Raw genomic sequence first — 24,060 nt, 5'->3', positions numbered from 1 at the left:
TTGCATAGACAGTCTTTTAGACTGCAGTATGCTTTTTAGTGTGCCTTAGATCAAATCTGGTCTAACCTAATCATATTAGGCTGTATTATTTCCTCTGTGGTTAAACTATGCAGTTTAAATTCTTCTGTACTTCAGCTGAGTTTTCCAGTAGCTTTGCCCAAAAAAGACATACTTTCAGCATGCTCTTGTGTCATAAGACAGCCAAAATCACATGTATCTGTTTGATTCTTATTTGTTGTTCATGTGAAGAGTAAGGCAACTTGCCTTTGGCTTTTTATTTCACTTGGTATTTCATTGTATTTTTCACAGGAAGTCTTTAGACTGTGACTTAATGACACAAGAATATTTTTTGCATATATTTTAAATTCTGTTAACACCATATGTATTAACAGAAATAAGAGAGAATGGGATAAGTATTTTTCCTACCATATAAAGGAATGGCTGAAAACACTGTGCACTGAGCATGTGAAATATGTTTATCAATGTCACAAAACAAAAGGAAAAATAATTCCTTAAAATATTTTAAAGGAAAGATAAAAAAGCAGATGTCATTCCTGTTCTCAGTAGAAGATTAAATATCGTATTAACTACTGAAATAACCTTAAATTAGTGTATTTTACATTGCTGATATGATTGGAGTCTGTCTGAAGATAATTATTTATGTAGCATGCTAATGAGTATTTTTGAGTAGTTAGCAATTCAATAACTTTTTTATTCATTTGCCTTCATTATATAGAACTACTGCTTCTATTATTCTAGACTTCTCACCAATCCACCAATATACTTTTTCTCTGTAAGAAGCAAGGTAATACAAATGTAGTGAGAATGCTATTGCTGTGAATATTCTTAATTGCTAGTTGGAAATGGAAAAATTTTTTGACTGTTGAGGATTGAATTGGTCAGTAAATGTGATGTAAGCTTAACAGAGAAATAATATCCATAAGTTTTTCTCACCAGAGGAATTTGTAGTTCATATTATAGTTTGGGGTGTTTGTTTGGTTTTTTTAAGATAGAAAAGTAAAGATAGGTAGTCTTTTAGAAGGTGGAGAAAATGGTTCATGCACTGTAGTCTTTAATTTTTGTTATGGAATTTTTTTTAGGGAAATGCAGATAACTATTTTTAGTCCTTACAGCTGATACTGGTAGTAATATATAATAATTTTTATACAGTGTATTGACAGAAGCTTTGAGCAAAGGTACAATAGCTATAACATCTTGAACATTATGAGTATAGAGACTGAAGAAAAAATGCTTATTTAGAATATGGAAGACTGAAATAGTGAGTGGAATGAAAGTAATTCACGTCCAGTAACTATGAGCCCATGTACCTGTGATGTCAATTACAAAACAACCTAATTAGATGTAGGTGTTATTTTCTATTTCTTGGTATTCTCATCATTGCAATTACCTCAAAATATTGTGTATTTTTTTTTTTTTAATGTTCACTGGTTTCTTAACAGATTTTTTCTGAAGAATGGTATTTTCCATTTATCATTTCAGTAAGTTAACAAAATCCCTTTAATTAAATAAATAAATTGAAAACTAAGAAATGGAATAAACCATTTTAAAAAACATCCAGAAATTAAGCACAATCTCACTGAGTTACAAAACCTGAATGAACTTTCTCACAGTTTTCTGATACATCAGTTAGAAAATATCTGTAGAAGTATAAATGTCTGTCTTCAGTTATCTTATTTGCTTGCTCTAATTGTAATGAAAATAAAAGTTAAAATACTGGAATAAAAATGTTCCCCCAAAAACCGCAAATATAAAATGCAATCCAAGTTTATGTTTAATGCTTCCATATCTTCTGAGCTATGTGATTTCTGTCAATAGTCCAGTTATATGAGCACGTTTAAGCATTTTGTAAGATATGAGGTTCTGTGACATTTGCAATACAAAATCCCATTACTTCTAACATGACATTTCAAAGAGATTAAGTAATTCAGATCCTTCTTTTTGGACAATTTCCACTCAGATCTACACAAAGTCCTTAAAATTTCAGTTTAAGTAGACATTGTAGTAGGAGGGCCGTGTAGTACTATAAACAAGCCACAAGAAAATGTTTCAACAAAAGCAATAAAAACTAACTCAAACATCAAAAAATCATACAAACAGGAGGGAGTACTGATTCAAGACCTGGGAAGATGCAAAGCTGATCAAATCTGTCTGTCTGTATCAGCATGGTAGTAAAGATAAAAGAGATGCTGTCAAACCTACATCTAGATTTTTGTAGAAATATCTATATAATAAAATACCTATATACATCTATGAGCAATGGTTTCACATGCCACAGATACTAAAAAAATACAAAAATATTCTTTGCTGGAAGTCTTAGCCTCCAGTGAAGTAAAAATTCATCTTTTCCCATTTCAGCTGGCACTGAAAATACTTTTTATCCTAGAAAAGTCTTTGGATTTAACACCTCTATAGCAGCAAACTGCTTGTATGGAAAAATTTCCTTACTAATATTAATTAATATTATTTGCTTAAAGGTGTCAATTTCAAGAAGAGAACCTAAAGTCCTGCCAATGCTCATCTGTTATTCTGACTCCTATGCTCACAAAGATAGTGTTTTTTTTGCTACAAGAAATTAATGCCATAAACAAACTCCAGAAGAGACCAGGAATGCAGATCTATTCATCATTTCACCATGAAAGTGAGATAGAAAGACACCAAGTATTGAAAATGGTGCCTCATGTTCCTTAGCAAAAATGTTGAAGGAAACAAATTTACAGATAGGGAGACAAATCTCAAAGTAAGAAATGTGATGGCAGTGCAAGACAAATTTCTAGTATTTAGGAAATGTGAATATTCATGTCTTATTCTGGTTGCAGTAGTCAGTAGCATAATTGCAGTAATAGAAGATGTAGCAATTTCCTCTGTCTTTTTTGAAATCATCTTAGGGCCTTAGGGAAAAAATAACACAAACCAACAAATCAAAAAAAAACCCTACAGCAACTTTATAGCACCTTAAAACCTTTAAAACTTATTATTTGGCATGAAATGGAAGGCTCCTCCTTGACAGCTAACAGGAATAGGTGCTTTGTTGTGTCTCTTTTTTTCTTTTCTCTGTTTTGAGGAAATGACAGAGAGAAATGCATGTCATTTAAGCTGTAGGATTTATTTTCTCATGAATTCCAGTGCCATCTTGGTGCTTGCTTTGATTGTTTCACTTAAAACAAAAGCCTCAGGATTTATTTTGTTAAGCTTTTGTTTTCAGTTTGGATATCTGTTTTTACTTGTAGCCTTCTGCACACTATGCTTTTCAGAATACAGTGTGGTACATGGAACAATATCAATATATTATGGGATCTTCAGAGTGAAACCTTCGTAACTGAAAGCAAGAAATAATCACAGTAAAGTTGATTAAGATTCAGGGCAAAAACACCGTGTTACTACCATAGACTTCATTACTAGAATATGTAAACCTTGAAAAGCACTGGCTATTTTTTGTCCTATGTCATTTACACTGAACTGCTTTCTGGTAAAACCACCTTCCTGCCAAATCAGCACAGTGGGGACAGCAGTGCCCCAAAGGTCTCAATCTTGTGTGCCGGCTAGTGTGACCACCACTGGCACATCAGAAGCTTGAAGCAGGCTGAGCCCTGGGAAAAGCACATCCCAGTGTCAGTGCGCTGGAGCAAGGGAGCACGCTCTGCAGGCAGGGCCTGGCATCTTGGCAGACTCCCCACTGAGCAGGAGTCAGCTGAGCTTCAGTGGTGAAGTCCCACATGGGACTTGTTGGCTATGTTAGCAATAACACAGTCAACAAGTCAAGGGCTGTTCTCACCTATTCTCATCTACTAACATTCCTGAGGCCACACCTGAGGTAGCTCCTTCAGTCTCCAGTTTTGGTCTTCCTGTTGAAAAGATTGGTATTTTAAGAAAGTAAGTGAGGAGGCTGGACTAGGGGACTTGCAGGATCCCTCACACCCTCTTTGATTCTGTGCAAATATCATGTTAGTGAAGTATTAGATCTCTAGATGAATATTGAATATTATTAACTGTCTGTAGTTGATCACCATATTTTAAAAAATATAAAGGACAACAGGAGTTTGAGTGTAATCCACTCTATCACCAGCATCATGTTTCAAATGATAAAATATTCAGTAATTTTTATAATAAAATTTGATTTTTTAGATTATGATTGCCCGTTTTGATTGCATGAATTGTTAATCGAGGAGTTCCCTTCTGTGATCTTTCATCAGCCTTTAGGTAACTTTGTGCCAATGGGATAAGGCATTCAGGTCTTTGTGTGTCTGCAGAAATTGAGTTAGTATCTAGACCCACCCTTTGGTTCATGGACAGCACATGCTATTGCTTGGCTTTCCTAAATGTTCTGGACAGCCCTCTTGCTGTGTAAGGATCCTAGCATCTTAGCTTTGATATTTGAATGGGATATCTAAGCTGGGCATTGATATGGCTTCTCACAGCATTAAATTAAGTCTGTTTCCAGGCACCAGTGTGTATCAATGCATAAGGGCTTACAGATTCTGACATATCTCAGTGGGATGTTAAGAGATCATAACATAAGTCATTTCATTACAGCACTGTTGGGATCTTTGTCAGAACCTTAAGTAAAAAGAACAATATGTTTGGGAGGTGATTATTTTACTCAGTTTACTTGAAGGCAATAAAAGGATTTTTTTTAATATTTTCTTTCTTTATGAAGAGGCGAAAGAGATTACTGAAATGAAAGTGACACAGAATTGTGCCACTGCCATCAAGTTTTAGTATTTCCCATGATTATTCAACCATGAAAGAAAAATGGACAATTGGTTGGTACATATCTAAGTCTTCAGGCCAAGCATGTTCATTTCTGCAAACAGCAGATATAATGCTTTACAACTCCTTTAAAAATCAGATACATTATCTTATTTATTGTGTATGATGGGTTGTTTATATTATCTTTTCTAGCAAGTATAGAGAGTTCAGTATTCATGTTCACCATCAAACTCCCTACAAATGACAAAGGTTAGGTTAATAACTTTTTCACTACATCAGGAGTGAATAACTGCCCATTAACCACTACATGTCATTTTGAATGTTGACATATATCATCAATTAAGCAGTAGAGGACTTCACCTTAGATCAGAGAACCCCAGGAAGACTCAGCAACTTCATAGAGCAGTATTCTGATTCAGCTGTTAGCTTTCTTCTAGGTTGGTACCAGAAATGGGGTAATATAACACATAAGTATAGATATCTAATTTACAAATGTAGAAGGTAGTGGTGATATTCTCCATATTGTACACAAAACAAACATATGCAACATCATTGAGCTAATTATAATTGTCTTTCACAATAGTACATAACTCTTATATTAATAGTATATAACTATCCTGGCAATCATAGGCATTTACCTAATCTGGTTATCTTTCTGAAGTTTAGTTACAGCAACTATTGTGTGTAACTTCTTTAAAATTTAGAACAATGTACTTTCATGCCACTACTTAATGAGCTTTGTGGTTCTCATTGGAAAATATTAGGAGTTAAAAAAAGCATATCCCACCAGCATTCAGATGCAGGGGATTTCAAAGGTATGTACACAGTGCTCAACTTACTGCAGATAGTGAGGAAAGGAAAGCATTGGCATTTGCAGAATAAAATTGCTATAAACACATAAAAGTTGCCTTAAAAGTTAATAAAATGCAGTTGCACATTAGCCTTTGCCAATGCTGTTTTGAGAAGACTATTTAAGGAAAATTTTTGAAGAAACTTCTAAGAACATTTTTCAAATTCCTATGACATAAAAGTGCTTGAAGTAAGCATTGCTTTGAATTCTACATAAAAAAGTTTAGAAATCCAAGAACTGAAAGCTAGGGAAGACAGTGTTTTGAATCTTCATACATTCCTAGTAAATGAAGCTAAAATGCAATAAATAAAATTGGCATTTTGGTTTAAAAAAGCGCTATTTTTTTTTCAAAAAGACCCAATGTGTATTTCCTGAATACACTACCTTCAGTTCAATAATTATGAACATAATATGTATACCCAGGGGAAGTAAATGGTCAACAGGTATATATTGGTACAGAGAAATATTATTGTATCTGTTAGTCTTGGTACTGCCCTATTATCCTTGGTTTTGTTGCCTTTCTATTGATTGGTAAATTAAGCACTCAAAAACTTGTCAGAAGGCATAAAAATCACTTGAACATTGATAAATATTGGGCAGTTTCAGAAAACTGACACAACTTCCTTTACGGATATATTTCTTCTTACTGCAGATCTAATGCATTTGAAGTGCTGGCACTCGATGGAGTTAGTACTGGGATACTTCAGTTTTATACAGCCCAGGAGAGTGCTGACTGGCTGAGAGCAATGTCAACTAACATCAGTGATTTGACACTTCAAAATGTATGTTACTTTCCACATATTTTCTTGTTTATGCTATTGTGAAGTTATTTCTAGTTTTCAAAGGGTAAAAAACAATTCACCTTTAAGTAAAATATATAAAATGCTTGTGTATGGGGAGGAAAAGGAGAAAGGACAAAATAGGGAGAGGTTGCCTGATGAAGAGTATCAAGAAGTTTTCAGGGCTTGCAGTGTTAGCATAGAACAGAAACCAGTAGAAAAACAGCTTATGCTTATGATTTTAAAGATTTTTAGGGCAAAATATGTATCAATACTGGTGATTTCACAGAACTTTAGATGTGGCAAAATATTTCATTTGCACATTTTTGTAGTTAAATTGTGCTTGAAATTAGCGTTTGTTGATTTTGAAACAAGCATGGGAATATTCTGTAGCTAGTGAAGTATTTACTGAGACTTACTGGAGACAGTAATTTTACATCTCTAAGTTTTCTAAGAGTTGATTTATTTAAGGTCACATTATTCCATCTTACTTCCTAGAAGTATAAAGATGCTTATGCTATTTTAAGTTATTCCTGTAAATTAATAAGTAACAATTGACTTTGCAAGCAGAAGTATTAACTAATCCCCAGAGAAACAGAAAATTACTATTTGGATAGCACATTTATCATTCCATCAAAGAGCAGCTAAAAACATTGATAATTATGGAATTAACCATGAAGTTAAATAGGGAACTCAATAATGTACAATTTGGAAAGTAAATTTGTCTTTAAGAAATTATAAAATTCATTGGTGAAAATACAATATCACAGCTGCTCCTGAAAGAATTGCTTGTGCAGGTTTTAATCTTTTCTTTCTCTGCATGGGCAGAGTCTATTAATTTCTTTCATAAATTATGATTTAGTAACCTGACATTTATTTGTACTTTGTACTCTAAATGAACTGTTGCTTAGGTGTCCAGGTAATATTGTGTAGAATTTGTATTAGATTTCAACATAAATCTTTAAGTCTGTTGGTTAAAACAGACTTAAAATTTAATTTGTTTTCCTAGTCTCCAAAAACTACATGAATCACATTTGATCATAATTGTTCATTTATTCCATCAATTATTTTAAAATATTCAATTGCTTAAGCAATCTCTTTGTCAAAATCAGTCGGTTTTGCTTATGATGCATTCTTTTTAAATTCTATTTAGTGACTCACATAATGTACAGGGTATTATTGTGTAATAATTCTAAGAAAGTGTATGGTAATATTTCTAGAGCCATTCCAATTCATAGTTATTAAGCCTTTTTTTTTTTTCTTTCTTTCTAGAGAAATTCACTGAATAAAAGCCACAAGGATATGAGTGAATAAGAATAAAAATAAATGCAGGCAGCTTTTGTTAGTCATAGGGTGCTAGTCAGTTTTTTTTCAAAGGACTATGTACAGTAATTACCAGTCCTGACACACTATCTTCACTGTGCTGTGACCTGTCAGCAGCAATATTTTATTATGAACTGAGTACTTTCTTAGTCTTCTCCACTATCTATTACTAGTAAATTCTGTCAACAAAGTTGTCCACCTGTTGTTCATACAACTGGCTGTTCCCAGGAAGGGCCTGAGAAGCAACAGTCACGATGAATATCCATGTTTTGTGCTCTTAGTGAGTTACAAAGTAAACTCTATGCAGCTCATATGAGAAGCATGTAAATTTTTTGCTTGGACAGTAGCTTTACAGGTTTTGTCAGGTGTGCAGCCTGTGGTACAACTGGAAAGTCAAGCCAGAGCACTTAATTACTGATCATCAGAAGGGGAGATACAGTAATCAGTGAGAATCCCTTTTGCTGCAAACTGTTTTTACAATGGGGATTGAGAGGCTGGAGTACAGCATAAGGCTGGACAACTCTCTGCCTCTGAGCAGCCAGAAAACACGAACCACCCTCCACAGTCCCTAGGATGGGGGCTTTGAATCAGGCTTCTTAGAAGCCCATTTGGAATCTTTTTTATTACCTTAGTCTTATAATTTCAAAAAATGATTATTTCCTTATCATACCTCTGACACTGACACTGAGGAATGACTCTGTAGTTCCTTCAGAGCTTTTGTAGAGTGTCTACTTATTCTCCAGGACCAAGATAATCACTACTCATTCAGAAATTGTTTCAGAGAGTTCCTTATCTGGTTATGGGTTATTTTCATGAGTACTTGCTGACTTGAAATTCAGTTGCTTCTCCAAATAGTTAAACTATTGCTTTCCTATTCTGACCCACACCATCATCTCAGCATGGAAATTAATTACTAGACACATGGTCACAGTGGACTTTTTTGCTAACACTGTTGGCATAATGTCAGCATCCTTACCTGAGCTATTAGTAGGTTTTTAAGTAATTACTTAAAATGGTAAGTACTTACCATTATTCATGTTTTACTTCCACACATTTTTACATTTTGTTTTGCTGGTACTTGTTTTCATGACTTTAGCAATTTTTCTCGCACCTTAGTCATTCTTACTTAAACTGTGACTATTTGTGTTACTCTTATGTACTTTTTCTTTGTCCTACATATTTGCATGACATTTGAATAATTTCTTTTAGAATTTTAGTTCCTAAAGAGCTCCTAATAGGGATTAATTGCTTTTGTAGAGTGCACCCAGTCTTTCCTGTATCACTTTACCCTAATATACTTAATATTTTTACTTTACCCTAATAAAGTCATGTTCAGCAGCTCTTTGTCAGATCTCCTGCTGATGCTAGGAGACAGTCCTAGTGTAGGTAGTGCAAAAATAGCTCTGCCACAATGTGACACTTCTGCTAATGTCAGACTACTCTTTTGAAGTACTACTGAAACATCTAACTTCTATACAAAGGCAAGCTCTCTGGGGATCAAGTGCATAGGAGGAGTCATCTTTCAACACTGGAGATGAGAGGAGTTGTCACTGCATAGGAGTGCTGCCCCTGTACATATTTAAAGAGTGTTACTTGGTAGATGAGAAATAATGATTCTGGTACCAGCCTGGACTTAAATCTTAGATGACAGAGGAGCACAGGGAATGCTGCAATGTGGAGAAAAATGTAAGAGTGTCTTTTCAGCCCTCGTTGCTGGTACATGCTTTGTATGTTTAGCTCAGAAAATCTCTTCATGTAGTTGCAGTCAGCTTTACAAGCAACATGCATTTCTGAGGACCCTTGCCCCAAAATATTCATCTCTCTGTACGTATTCTGTTTTCTCACCAGCATACTTTTCTACCAGCATGAAACTACTCTATCATCTTCCTTTGTGATTCAACCCTCATTTTCAATATTCTCAAAGCTTTTTACATTTATCCTTGGCAGAAATACAGGTGAATCAGCACCTCAGATTTATTTCTTCGTACAGCTTTTTTTTTCAGAAAGAGGTGCAGTTGAGGAAACTGAGGGAAGAGGGATAACAGAAACTGGCAGTGAATCTTCCACGATGAAACAAGAAGCACAGGAAATGAATTAATCTTTCTGTGCTTCTCACTGCTCCAGTTCTTAATTTCTTCAGCTGAAGGGTTCTTTGTAGGCTGAAGTGACAATGCTGTAATGGCTATGAGTTTTTAGGAGAAAGGTCTTTGGATAATTTATATTTCTCTCTCTTTTTCACTATTCAGATTGACAGCTATAAGATATATGCAGGTTTTCTCATGGATCTTAATTATTGTCTTTGAAATATAGCACTGAACATAACTTTAGTCATAATCAGTAGAAGCAACTAAAGACAATGCTGTCAGTTCATTAACATTATAGAGATTTGTTTCTTATATATAAAACTTTCTCAAGGTTTTGTGCTTTTCACAGTAAATTCTAATGGTGTTATTAAAAAAAAAATTGTAAATAAATAAGTAGGTCTTAAACAGGTCAGAGAACAACCTATTAAAGTAGGGTTATTAAGCCAGATCCTATTTATGCCCATGATATCTTTTTTAATTGTATATGTCATAGTCTGTAAACATTCTCTTTTATGTCTTCATGTAAGCAGGTATCTGGGGATATTTTGCATTGCAGTTGTGTGAAATGTCTGTTGTAATTGGGAGATACTTATGAAATATGAGCTTTAAACGTACATTAAAAAAAAAAAAAGAAAACTGAGAAGATCTTGCTTTCTTTACACAGCAGATTGTGGGGTACATGTAGATGGAAACAAAATCCATGTGTGTAGGAAGCAGTATACAAATTCAACTGCCTCAATGATTATACAAACAGCTCTATTCCCAGGGTGAGAATCAAGATATTTCTTCACTGATGCTTTTTTGTTGTTTTAAATGCAAATTTTCCAGTTGAAAGTAGCACAGTTCAAACTGTAGAGGTTGTAAAGGCAATTCAGTAAGGATAAGACCCACGCCCCCTAAACTTGGCCAAGCAATAAGCAGTCACATAGGATACTAATACAGCTAGGAAAAAAAAATAGGGGCCTGTTAAGATCTTTCACTGTTTTCTTGAAAGAGAATAAAGGTGTATTATATGTGAAATAAATCCCAGCCTGGGAGGCATTTAGATTTAGGTAAATAGTTCTGAATAATTTTAGTTCCTGACCTGTATTAGTTCTGACCTGTATTAATAGTTCTGAATAATTTTATTTCCTGACCATTTAGAACAGATCAGGAATTGCAATTTGCTTAATAGTTCTTTTTCCAAGTAGCCTGCAGTCTTTGCAGACCCAGGTTTTTTGTTTTAGCTCCCCTGCTGTGTCCAGCTCGCATTTCTATACTGCAGTGCTGAGAGCTCCTGCAGTGCCACCAAGGTAAATGTACCCCATTTGTATTCCTGCCTGTCTGCACCAGCTGTGGAGACGTAAGAAGGACGCATGGGGTGCTGGGTGAAGTGAAGAGCTTGTACTTCTCAGCCCCATGACACTGAGATGTTATATGATATAGAAGCAAGTCTTTCTCCTCTCCCCACGGCAACATCAGGGCTGCAGCCATCCTGCTTTGAATAGGGAAGGAGTTGCCTGTGCAGTGAACAAGTGTGGAGTCCAAAGCATTCTTCCCTATTATCCTTACCAATGGGAAGCTGAGCTGGTTATTAGGGTGCTCTTCAAAATATTCTACCTGCTTGGTGCAGAAAGCCTTCATAGCCAGTCTGACACACATTTTTTCCAGGCACGCCTGAAACCATTTACTTGCTCTGGTTTGCGCTATAGTAATCTTATTATTGAATATGGTTTTGGACACTGGAAAGGAAATTATATTTTCTGTGTGTTTAACATGGCTTTGCTGTAGTTACTTTGTGTATGTATTTGTGTCTGAGGGACAGGAGAAAGGTTTGACTTGGTTATGGGCAGGGTGTATCAGCATTTCTACTGACATTGAAGTATTCCAGGTAACTTTTCATTATGTCCTGCACAATACTTTTAGCAGGATTAAGCCCACAACCAAATCAGACTGGTGTCTGTTTCCTTCTGCAACACTGGCCATTTCACCAATTTGTTTTAACCAAGTTACAGAGTGAGGTTCTTGAGTTCCAGCTGGTTTGTTACTGATGGGCCCTGAAGGCACCAAGAAGCTGAGCCACCTCTGCTCCCAGGCAGTGCTTCAGGCCAGCTCCAGCACAGTGCAGCCCTGTGGTTGTGCCAGGCTAAGGAAGGCACACCTGTGTGCTTGACCTGCCAGAGCCTTGCTGGGGCCCCTCTGTCCAGTCAGCTGCCAAACTTCAGTTCTCTCCTCCCGGGTGCTCCCTGCTGTGCTAAGCTGTGGGTGCCGGCCCTGCAGCCTGTGACCCGCCACTGTTGTGGCAGTCCCCGCTCCTCCTCTAGGGTGGCTGGGAGCTGGTAGGGTCACTTCCAGAGCCTGGCAGGATTTCCCAACACACAGCCAGGCCTGGCAGATGCCCCAGCAGCTTGGCCACCTCTACCTCAGACCCTCAGTCACCCCCAGCTGTCTGACCCACCAGCATACCTGCGCCATTTAACTGCAGAATTCAGTTCCAAAGGGCTGCAAAAGTGAATGCGTGAGGGAGAAGAAACCCTGATGGCCCATGACGGGTTAGGACTGTCTAGAGAGCTCCTACAGCCCTGAGCATTGCTACCACTCTCTGTCCATACAGTCAAGACTCCTGTTGTCATCCTGCCCCTCCACACTGCCTTTCGTCCTAAGGTTATTTTGTTTATAGCCATAGACACTTCACTCTGTGGAGGACAATGACTTGTTATTGTCATCTGTTAGGTGCAAGAGTGTGTGTGTGTGTATAAATCCTGGCACATCTTGAGGCCTGTGTCGTTACCATAACACAAAGTCTGTTGGTCCATACAGGTACACTGGGTGTGAATGGGATGGGGTAGCTTTCTTCATAGCAGCAGGCGCCGTGTTTTGTATTTGTGGCTAGAACAGTGTTAATAACACACAGGTGGTTGGATTGGTGCTGAACAGTGCTTTCACGGGATGTAGGCTTTGACTTTTTCTCACACTGACACACCCCACCCACCTGAGCAGAGGATGGAACAAGGAATTAAGAAGAGACATGGATAGGTTAGCTGACTGAAAGTGGGCGAAGAGATGTTCCACACCATTGTGCTCAGCAATTGAAATGACATAGTGGAAAAAGGAGGTGTGGGAGATGGCTGTTCCAAGATGGCTGTTGCTTGGAGCCTGCTTGTGGGAGGCAGAGAGTGTTTCCATTTATATAATTTGAATTTTTCTTGTTTCTTTCACTTAAGCTCTGTTCATCTTGACTCAGAAGCTTTCTTGCTTTTGCTTTTCCTATTCCCTCACCCTTCCTGCTGGAAGGGAGAAGGGAGTGAGCAGCTATGCAGGTGTTCAGCTACTGGCCAGAGTCAACCCACCACAGCAGTCGATGGCATCACCATCATATTAACGGAGTTACATCCACAGATTTGATCTTACATATCTGGTGTGTCCAGGATACAAGCAATAGCCCTGGAATTCTTCTGTCCTTTCCTCTGGCAATTGTAGTTTTCCCTGTTCGCAGGTGTAGGGTTTTGGTCTTCCATCACAAGCTTTTCATTTCTAATAAAACAAGATTTTTGACAAGGTCCTTTGGAAGTACTCATCAACTCTAGGACAGTTTTCAGTTTACTCCTAGCATGTAGGGAAGTCTGGTTTTAAACTCAAATATATTTCTTTCTAAATTCTTATCTACACTTAGTAAAATTGCACTTTAAAAAAAATGTTACACTTTAAAGAAGTATTTGTGTACTATTTGTGTCAGTATTTGTCCACCACTCATATGTGCAAACTATGACTGTCAGAGAAAAATCAAAATTATCAAAACTCTTCAAAGAGAAAAACTTTGCCTTGAAGACTAAACTAACAGGAAAGCCCATGCAATTTTCATTTTATCTTTAAATACATCTTATATTCTATGGTCACAAGGACTGAATTACAGACAACATTTAAGAATCTGCTTAAGCAATTGTTTAACTGAGATGATACCTGAGATGTCTACAGTACAGCATAGTATTTTCACTCATACTGGCAAAGTTAAATTCATAAATGCAAATCTTTAAGAGGTATTTAAGGAAAACTGATTAAAATCTTTTGTCTTTCAAGTCCTTGGTTTTGCAAATTCACTGTAATAATAAAATCTAGTATTTAAGCACTGAATGATAAAATTTCTTACAAATATGATTTGGAAGTATTAATATAGTATTCAATAACTAAGTCAAGCAATGCTAATTCCATCACAGAAACTCTTCAGCATATTAATAACTCTGTGTGTCTTCCCTCTCTCTTTCATAGATGAAAATGGCAAATAAATGCTGTTCTCCCTCTGACCAGGTAAGATTTCCATTATATTATCTAATTTTTTTCTAATTTGTGTGATTACATTGTTGAAAAATTTGTACAGTTGGCATATACCCATCTAGTCAGCTTTAAAACTGATCTAGTCTAGTGGATGGACTGCAAGATCATTGACGGGAGAGCAAAGTCCCTCCCACTGTAAGTAAAAGCAGATTTGTGACCACTTCAGGAATGTGAACAGTTTATGGGACCCAAAGAGATGCATCCCAGAGTCCTAAGAGAATTGGCTGATGTAGTTGCCAAGCCCTTCTCCATGATATTTGGAAAGTCACAGAAGTCAGGTGAAGCCCCTGGTGAGAAGCAGAAAGGAAACATTGCATCCACTTTTAAAACAGCCAGAAAGGAGGATCCTAGGAACTACCAGCCTGTCAGCCTCATCCATGTTTCTGGGAAGATCAAGGAACAGAGCCTCCTAGGAGTTGTGATAAGGCACTTGAAGGGCAGGGAGGACTTAGGGAGAAGAAAGCCAACTGTGCCCTGTGTAGAGTGGTCAGCAGGTCAGGGCAGGTGATTCTTCCCCTCTGCTCTTGTGAGACCCCTCTACCTCTGCATCCAGCCCTGGGGCTCCCAAAATAAGAAGGGCATGGACCAGCTCTAATAGATCAAGAGGAGGGCCACAAAGATAGTCAGAGTGATGGAACACCACTCCTACAATGAGAGACTGGGGGAGCTGGGGCTGTTCAGCCTGGAGAAAGGAAGGCTCCAGGGTGATCTTATTGCAGCCTGTCAGTGCCTAAAGGGGGCCTATAAGAATGACTGGGGCAAACTTTTAGCAGAACATATTGTGATAGGACAAGAGATACTACTTTTAAACCGAAAGAGTGTTGTGGTAGCTTAGCCATAAAAAGAAGTTTTTCTTACATTAAGAGTGGTAAAGAACTGGCAAAGCTTGCTCAGAGAGGTAGTGAATGCCATCCCTGGAAACATTCAAGGTCAAGTCAGTGGAGCTCTGAGCAATGTGATCCAGTTGAAGATGTGCTGGCTTTTTGCAGTGGGGTTGACCTCTGATACATTTAAATCTCCCTTCCGACCCAAAATCTTCTATAATTCTGTGATTTAATTACACTCTTTGTCATGGCTTTTAATTATTAATTAGACCAATAAGAAAAACAGGTGATAATGAGTGCCAGGGGGAAATGTATTGGATTTGGATATCTTTTATTGGATGAACTGTCTACTGCAAGTGCTTTATTATGGCCTGGGGTAGGCAACCAGATAGCACTGGGCTGATAAGCACAGCCTCTCCAGGTGTCCCAGGCAGGCCCCCAGCCACGGGTAGTCTTAGCAAGCAGCTCAGCTCTTAAGTGAGATCAGGTCTTTGGTGAATTCAGCTCTTCAGTGATTTCAGCTCTTTGCTTTCTCAGTGCCACCGGCAGATGCAGGGAGAGAGAGGAGAAGGCTGTGTGAGGTTCCACAGCAATGCCTTTATTGTCCTGTGATGGGTTTCAGTGACAGCTCTTCTGCCAAACTGGGCAGAAATGGGGGTTTGTATAGGGTACAGAGATTTTAGGAAATTGTCCAATTGCCAGAGTCGAGGAGAATATGACCTATGGTCTTACAGAGAGATAACGAGGGTCTGAGGCGGAAAAGCGGCTTCTTTGTCCAGCCATCATGACTGGGCATTTCTTATCTTAGGCAAGGACTGCCAGGGAGGCCTTTCAGGACCTCTGGCTGCTACAGTGCTTTAGTAACTATTCAAAGTTTTTTCCTTATCAGTTTGGGCCCACATAATGAGTTCAGTTGTGAAAAGGTAGACATACTCTCCCTCCATTTTCAAAAAACTTTGATATGTATATAGCTGTATATTTTGTACATCCAGCTATATACATATCACTAGATACATAATTTGATTTCTTAAATTAACAGGCTAGGCTCCATAAACTTCCTAAATAATCAGTGCAGAAATGTATTCTGTTTCAGAGAGCTGTTCAACTGTGAAACTTGGTATCAGTGCTTTAAATCATCCTTTAGAGGAGTCATTTTGCTAATTTTGACTTGCATCAGCCTACCTACTTTAGTAGGTGCCTAAAGTTAGGCAGTATAAATCTATCTCACTTTTTCCATTCCAGGTATGAAAAGAAGGACAATTAGGAACTTAATTTCAGAAGTTGAAAATTTAACGTACAAATGACAGCAACAAACATTGGAATGTTTTCTTCCAAAAAGTGATAAAAAAAAAAAGTTTATAATGACTTTGGGCAGATCAAATAAACAAAACTAGAAAACATGAAAATATTAATGGAGCAATTGTGAACAACTCAGATGTTATATGTCCTGTGGAAATTTGCTTTAAAAGCAATCAGAATGTGAATTCTCAGGTATATATATCACAATGGCATCATATAAAACTTGGCAATGATAACTGAAAGTAGAAGAGGACTTTTTTTTTGCCTAGATTAATGGAGCCTATTAGTGTCAATTACATAATATTTGTACAGACCTGAATAGCTCTTATTAAGACAAATTATTTAAAATTTAAAGAAAGGATAACCTTAAGAGACTGAAGGTCACTTGAAGAACTGCTTTGAAGTAAAATTGGTGATAGCTGCAAATTTATCTTTCCTTTTGAGTATGGACATTCCTGAAGAATTAAACAGGTCCTTAGAGTTTCATTACTGTGTTGCCTGCGGTGAGTTTTCTTCATTGCTTTTAGAGTCCAACTTAATCTTTCATAAAGGGAAAAGGTTGGATGTGGATAGGTTTCATTCAGATTCTATTTTTCACAGGCCATTAAAAAACTAGGATTCAGGGTTATCAAGAATGTAAAAAATTACTTTGTTAAACCTGGCTTTCTTCTTTGCCTTTTATATTGCCTCTGACTGGTTTTATTGCAAACTGAATCGCCAGAATATAATGAATTCTGTTCATTTGAATAAAGAAGGAGGGAAAGGACTAAGATATTGGTTCTTGGGTCTAAACCAGCTTTACTTATGGGTCTCTTTGCCAAACGATGTCAAACAAACATGGTGTGATTCTTAGCCTGTGCAGGGCCATAATTTAGACTTTGATGATTCTTGTGGATCCCTTCAAACTTAGAATATTCTATTATTCTCTGTTTCTATGCCTTTTCCCTGTGTCTATGACCCAAAGTTTGAAGTATTAGGCAAGGTAGTAGAAGTTTTAGTTATTATTTATATGTTTATATTGTTAAAATAGATAGTACCGGGTCATGAAATTAATTGGTCTGGGTATTTCCACACTTTTAAATTCCTTTTTCCCACCAAAGTAGGGTGTTTGTATTTAAACTGCCTATTGGAAATTATTTCCACCAAAACTAAAATCCCAGATTATTTGTGGAAATTATTTGGTGAGTTCTAACTATACCAGGACACATCATGATAGTTACTCCAAGTCAAGGACTACAAGTTGTTAAGAAATATTCAGGGATTACACAGATTTGAATGGTATTAAATAAGTAGCACTGCTGAAGCTCTGGTTCTAAGTTTCTATGTAACCTGTGTCAATGATAAAACACACAGCATCTAAGCATCATAACTTTAGTTTTTGCTTGATATAATTTATTATAATATTCTAGAGATTTGAAAGCACTTGATTCTTTGTTAGATTTGGGACTCAATTTTCAAAAAATACATACTGATGGATTGATTTTTATTTTTAGAAAAGTAAATTAGCCAATTCTCTCTCTGTACAGATAAAAATACTTGCAATGGGGTTTTTTTGTTTGTTTGCTGGATAAATTTTATGTTTTAAAGACCTAAACTTTTATAATGATTATTTCAGGTGATTTGTGTCTGCCAAATGACATATCCAAACATTAGGAAAGGGCAAACATTATGGCTGCTAATTGAATAAAGTAGAATTTGGACAATTAGACACTACTCAATTTAATCCCTGTAAAGAATAAATAAATAAGCAAAATACCTGTGTGGAGCAGAAAGATGGAAAATGACTGCCCTGAAGGATTTTTCAATAACAAATCACGACAACCAATCTGATTTTCTCTTGTGAACATGTAACATATCCTGTGGATGTGTGACAGGACGTTGCTGCAACATATCTTGATTCCAGCAAGGTTTTTGACAATTTCTGACATTAAAATATTTTAAACAAGTATTATATGGATTTGGTTGTACAGATTTTGTCGGATAATCCAATATTAGGTATAGACGGCTCATTTTCAAAACTGTCATATTGACTACAAGTGCTAAAGAGGTGACCTGGATCCAGTTCCCTTGAATACTGCCTTTATGGTGCATTAACAAAAGTAAGCCTACTAATTTTGCAGACATTATGCTTTAAAACACCAGTTAGACATATGAATGATCTTGCCCTATTGAAGAGTGAGTCTGAAAAGAAGGATTGACGCCAATTAAGAAACTGCATATATGCAAGAAAAATTAAGTATATGTAAAAGACTGGGCAAAATTGAAGAGGTTGTTATATGATGATTATCTAGGGGGCATAAATTATTTTAGAAAGGTTTGGTTCATCCACCATTGTTTTACTAGAACTCAGAGATGACCCTATCTGCAGAAGCCAGTCAGATAGAGATAATATGGAAAACAGCAGGTTCATTTTTAAGACTTATTACTATGGTTTATTATTATGGTTTATTATTACCCTACCAATTTATTTATTATCAGCATGCTGTAATCAGGTACGGGATTGACCAATAGAGACCTGAAAAACTTGCATTTCTTTGGTTTACCTAATATTCTTTTTTCCACCCTTTTCCCTTTGCAGATAAGGAATTCACCAACACTTTACTGCTTCTCCATTGGCCCTCATTTTTTCTGAATTTTACATGCTCATTTGGTTATATGAGCCTTAATCTGTGATACCACCACATCTGTCTGTAAATCAGTCTCCTTTTTCATTATCTTTTGGCATTCTTCACCCACTATTCACTTTGTTTTAGTGTATTTCACCTTCTGGTTTCCCTCCTTATTGAAGTTTGCCCTCTTGTTGGCTTCAGCTTCCAGCCAACTCCTCCCTCCACATGGTGAGCGATGTCCAGCAGTTTCCCACGCTGTTACCCTGTCAATTTAACATCGGGCCAGGCTGGCTGCTCACCTGCGTGCCAGAACAACCATGTCTGCTCAGTTGCTTTTGAGAAAGGCAGGCATTGTGGGCTGTACCTCAATGTATGTACCTTAGCTACTACACAACATGCTAAGTGTTCTTGGCAGGAATACCGCCTCTGATTTTTTGCACTGTGTTTCTGAAAAGGTATTGAGCACAGGTTTTCTGTGGCCTCTGTGGAGAAGTTGAAAGAAATACAGAAGTATGAAAGAGATATTCAATAATGATAACATTTTGCTCACAGAATAACATATGAAAAGCAGCAAAGAATGATGCCACACAAGCTACATATCCTTGTTCATGGATTTTTGCTCCATTTGTGAACTGAGTAAGCTTTTTTAATTCTTCTACTCTAATGTGAAAATTATTTGAGGCTTTAGTGGATAGGGCAAAAAAAAGTCTTTAATCATGATTACAGTGAGACTGATTCATGCTTGACATGAAAAATAAAGTGCTAGAATAGATTAATGAGAGAAAATAGGAAGACTCCACTGTAGCAGAGGTCCTGAGAACATTAAGGAAACATTTTTTTAGAAACAAAATAGGTATCAGGGCTACTGCATTTTTGAGAGGGTAGGGTACTAAGTTTTTCCAAAGCCATTTTTCTACTCTATATTTGATAATTATAAAATCATAATTATAAATAAGAAACTTCTCAAATAGGAAGAATTTTTTTCATTGTTCTTTATAACAAACTACTGCTGCAGGTATGCCATGAACATGTTTGCCTGGATTCATCCTGCAGCATATAAGAAACCCTGTACCTAGTCTTGAAGACCATTTTTTTTCTTCCTTTCTCTTTCTTTTTTCTTTTTTTTTTTTTTCTCAGAAAAGAGAAAAATGTTTCTAAATATATAGCATATAGCAACAAAATTACTTTCTCCTAATGGTTAGTCTGGAAAAGTTAGATTCTTGAAGACTACAATTTTACAAATTAAACCTGTAGAAAGGGAGCAGGACTAAGCATAAAGAGATCACATAGAGATAGAATTGAGACCTTCTTTGTTTTTTTTATTTTATTTACTTGGTAGGACAGCTTTTATTTCCTAATGAAATTGCCTTGATTTTCTGCCTTCAGATACATTTTCTGGCACCTCAGATCCTCAACTGAAAAAACTTTAGCAGAAGAAGAACCACTTAAAACCACTGAACTTTATAACCCCTAGTCAGCTGATATGCAGTGCTGTGAGGTATATGTGCTCTATGAGATAAACAGCTATAGTTTGAAATGGTTTCTTCTTTATTTTTCCACTTGTTATTATTGTAATATTGCTAAAATACAAAGCAGACATATAAGAAAAAAAAAAGTTGTGAAGAATGCGAGTTTTCCATTCTTCTTTAGTTTGTTTAGTTCCTGCTGCATAAATAGTGCTTCTGATCTGCTATAATATACGAATGCATAACCAGTAAAGCAACTTACTGGTTGCTAGCTGTCTTCAAGAGAGAGTTTTGCACTTTGGATCCTAACCTGAACAAGAAGGCTGTAATGAATAAAGATGAGAGACATCAGGTTCAATTTATCAGCCTCCTGTTAAAACAAGCAAACAAAAAGTAGAACCTATTACTGCTATCCAAAAGGACTTGTAGTCTAAATTTCGTCCAGGCAGACAATGCCTTGGAAGACACATTAATTCAGGTACATAACTATCTTCATAGTTCCCTTCAGCATAGTGTGGATATGTTGCAATTTGTGATGCTCAAACTGTGCCCAGCTCGGAGTTATAAATTTGGTTCTTGAACTAAAACACAAAGAACACTTGTGGCATAATTTCTAAGTTCCTCTATACTTTGATCTCTAGAATATTTCATTTTGAATAGTAGCCATTCAGACATGATTGAATGCAACTGATGTAAAATGGAAAACAGTAATTTATGTCATACCATTTTGCCTCATGGTATGAAACTGGTTCTTAACTTGCAGGTCAGTCTGGCATGTCTCGTAGATTCTTATCCCTCTTTAATTACATAAGTGTATCTGTCTGTTCTGATGTGACATACATAGACATCTACTTGATTTTCTTTCTTCAATTCCCTCCTGAGTGTTTTGCATCATCTACTTTTCATAAGTATTTAGCTAAAAGTACTATATACAAAATGTACTGACTATTAAATTTAACATATTAAATTTCCAGTCATTGCAGCATCTAAATGCTTTATTGCTGCAGGAAAACAATAAGTGCAAATAAGAACTTTCATTTATCTGCTATGATTGGATTACATTTTGTTAGTGACTTGTTTTATCTCTTTGTAATGAGTGCCATTGCTCATTTTCTTCTTACATAAAATTTCGGAAAGTGTATTAGAGCATGTTAGGAACTTAATAATATATCAATGATGTATGGGTAATTTTCAAACAGTAGTGAAAGCAGTGCTGAGAAGAGAAAGTTTGTAGTATAATGCCTTATGAACATTCCTGAAGACTTCAAATGGCAGGTTTCAATCACAAAACAGAATATTTTTTACTCCAGACTAACATTCCCAACTATGTACTAAGATCAAATTAAAATCTCAGAAACCCCATAAACCACAGACAGCTTGTAATTAAGTACCAACACTTGTTTGCTTTTGCTCCATACAGATTTTGTTGAACTGAATAATTCTTTCTCCATTTCTGAAATCTAAAAGAACATTAAATAAACCAGTCAATAAGAAAGATATGTAGAAAGTAAAAAACCCTAACACTATATTGGATATCATTCTTTTTGTCTGTGTTATTTGATATTAAGACCCCAATAAACTGAATATATAATATCATTGTAGTAGAATAGCAACAATAATATAGTATTTTTTTTTATGTAATGCGGTGTCTGAAAATTCTGTTTCAATGCTTTTGCTGACTACTATAGAAACAATGTTTTGGTGAGAGTTATTCAATTTACAGAATAGCAAATCAAGAACTGGAAGGGCTACTGTATTTATTTTGCTGTTTCTTAGATCTCCTTAAAATGTTAGTGCTGGAGTTCAGTAGAACAGTATGGAGAAGGATTGTCTGGCTCAACATGCTGATTTATTATTTATTCATTGCTAAAGTGATTGACAAAAGACATAATTGATACATTAAATGCCAACATTAGAAAACAATTTGTGAGGTCTCCATAATATAGGTATGAAAGTTCATCCATACTATTAGCTAGTGCTTTGGCATTTCTTCCCCCTGTAACTCATTACTGTCTGTAAGTGTAGCCTTAGTTGAAAATGAGCAAGCTGCTCAGCAATACTTGTACATTCAGATTGGTGCTTCTCTCCAGATTTAAGTACCTATTTCAAGAGCAATATATTCCTCTTAAAGTATGCAAAATGGGGCCTGGAAAGTTTATGCTTTGTTATTTTTCAGTAAAGACATTCATGATATTCTGCTACTAGACTAAGGCATTCTTATTTCTGGCATTCCTTTATAAATTTGTATTTACCTCAAAAAGGAAACATGCAATTTTACTTCTTCATTTCATTTTTTCTTAGCATTATTTTATCTGGAAAATAAAGGCATGCACTGCAACACTGCTAACATTGTGTAACTATTGGATTTGATACCTAATTCTTTGAAAACATGAATGTGATAAAGCATATATGAAAATGTATAAACTCTGCAACACAGCAAATGTGACAAAGACTTTAACAGTTGCAAATGTTAGCCTGGTGAAAGCTATTTGATTTCAGATAAATCTATGATTTGTTTAGAGGTATTTCTTTAGAGGAATGTGTAATAGAAATATCAGTATCTTCAAGTTTTGACACTGCTATAGATAAGGTATTATAGTTTTTATAAACTGCTGTATTACTTCGGTACAAGTAGATTTTCCTGCTGGCTCAGAGTCTGCTTTGACCTGCAGAGGTGGCTTTTAAAACAGGGATTATTTCAGATATTATTTAGACTACCTGTACTACAAGTCTCTTCAAGAACTTCTGACACACTGACATTATACTGTATGCTTCAAGAATATGGAAATGGTTGTAAGGCAGATGTGAAGTAGATGATGCATCCCATGCTACTAAAACCACTCATGATCCACTGAGAAAGAGAACTTTAATTTTCAATTATTTGCTTTTACAGGTCATACATATGGGATGGGTAAATGAGAGACTTGAAGGAACTGATTCATCTCAGCTCTACAAATTCAAGTTTCTGGCTCTGAAGGGTTCATCCTTCTACATTTTCAGCACTCCACCGGTAAAAAAATTGATATTTTTTTATCAGTTTCATTGTAAATGGAAACCTGTTTTTTATGTCTATACCTCATAAAAAGAATTCTGTTTCACAAGTGCTTTATCTACTATTTTTCTAAAAATTAATTTAGAAGGGTGAAATGGAAATGAGCTGTAGAATTCTAAACTGTTTAAAAAATACCCATAAATTACCACACGGTAATATTTAATCCTTTCTTTTTTCTTCAGAAAAACTTTGCCTTAAACAAATCATAAAAGAATAAAGTGTGGACTTAGCATGAAATTTCAATTATACATCTTGCTTACAGTTTTGCTCAGAAGGTGCTCAGTCTCACACTTTTTCTGCTGGCCCAAAAAAAATCTGATTCTTTATATGTGTTCTCTCTGCAGTACCATTGGGAAATACATACTTTTTAATAGTTATTTGTGAACCTCGTAAAAATGCAATAAGTAAAATTCCCCCCTCTCTAAATGTAAATTATTAATCCAATGATTCCAATTAATTTCAAACATTCTAAAACGGCCAATAGTATTCTTTTACAACACATCTGGGAAAAACAGGGGGATTCCTCCTCTAAAAATTTTATATGTTTTATATGTTAATCAAAGGAACTAAAATTTTATTAAATTGCTACAATTTAATTAAAATGTGAAAACTATCTAGAAATATTAAACAAATAAATAACACACCACATGAATGATTTTCCTCTATAAATTTAAATTATTGTCTTCAGACCTATTTCTAAAAGATATTTTTTATATAATTCAAATTGTACATCTA

The 24,060-nt window shown here is 36.0% G+C and overlaps 1 protein-coding gene across 3 annotated transcripts in view; it reads left to right on the top strand.

Annotated features, from left to right (window-relative positions):
- Window positions 1-24,060, top strand: part of SNTG2 (syntrophin gamma 2) — a 226,420-nt gene that overhangs the window by 153,639 nt on the left and 48,721 nt on the right. For all 3 annotated transcript variants that reach the window (XM_072926387.1, XM_072926385.1, XM_002195418.6), the window contains 3 exons: window positions 6,231-6,360; window positions 14,010-14,048; window positions 23,167-23,283. In XM_072926387.1, coding sequence (XP_072782488.1) covers window positions 6,231-6,360; window positions 14,010-14,048; window positions 23,167-23,283 — 286 coding nt within the window. The remainder of the gene's footprint in view (window positions 1-6,230; window positions 6,361-14,009; window positions 14,049-23,166; window positions 23,284-24,060) is intronic.

This window comes from Taeniopygia guttata, chromosome 3 (assembly GCF_048771995.1).
Source record: "Taeniopygia guttata chromosome 3, bTaeGut7.mat, whole genome shotgun sequence".
NCBI classification, from domain to species: Eukaryota; Metazoa; Chordata; class Aves; order Passeriformes; family Estrildidae; genus Taeniopygia; species Taeniopygia guttata.
This window is presented reverse-complemented; position numbering and strand designations above follow the sequence as displayed.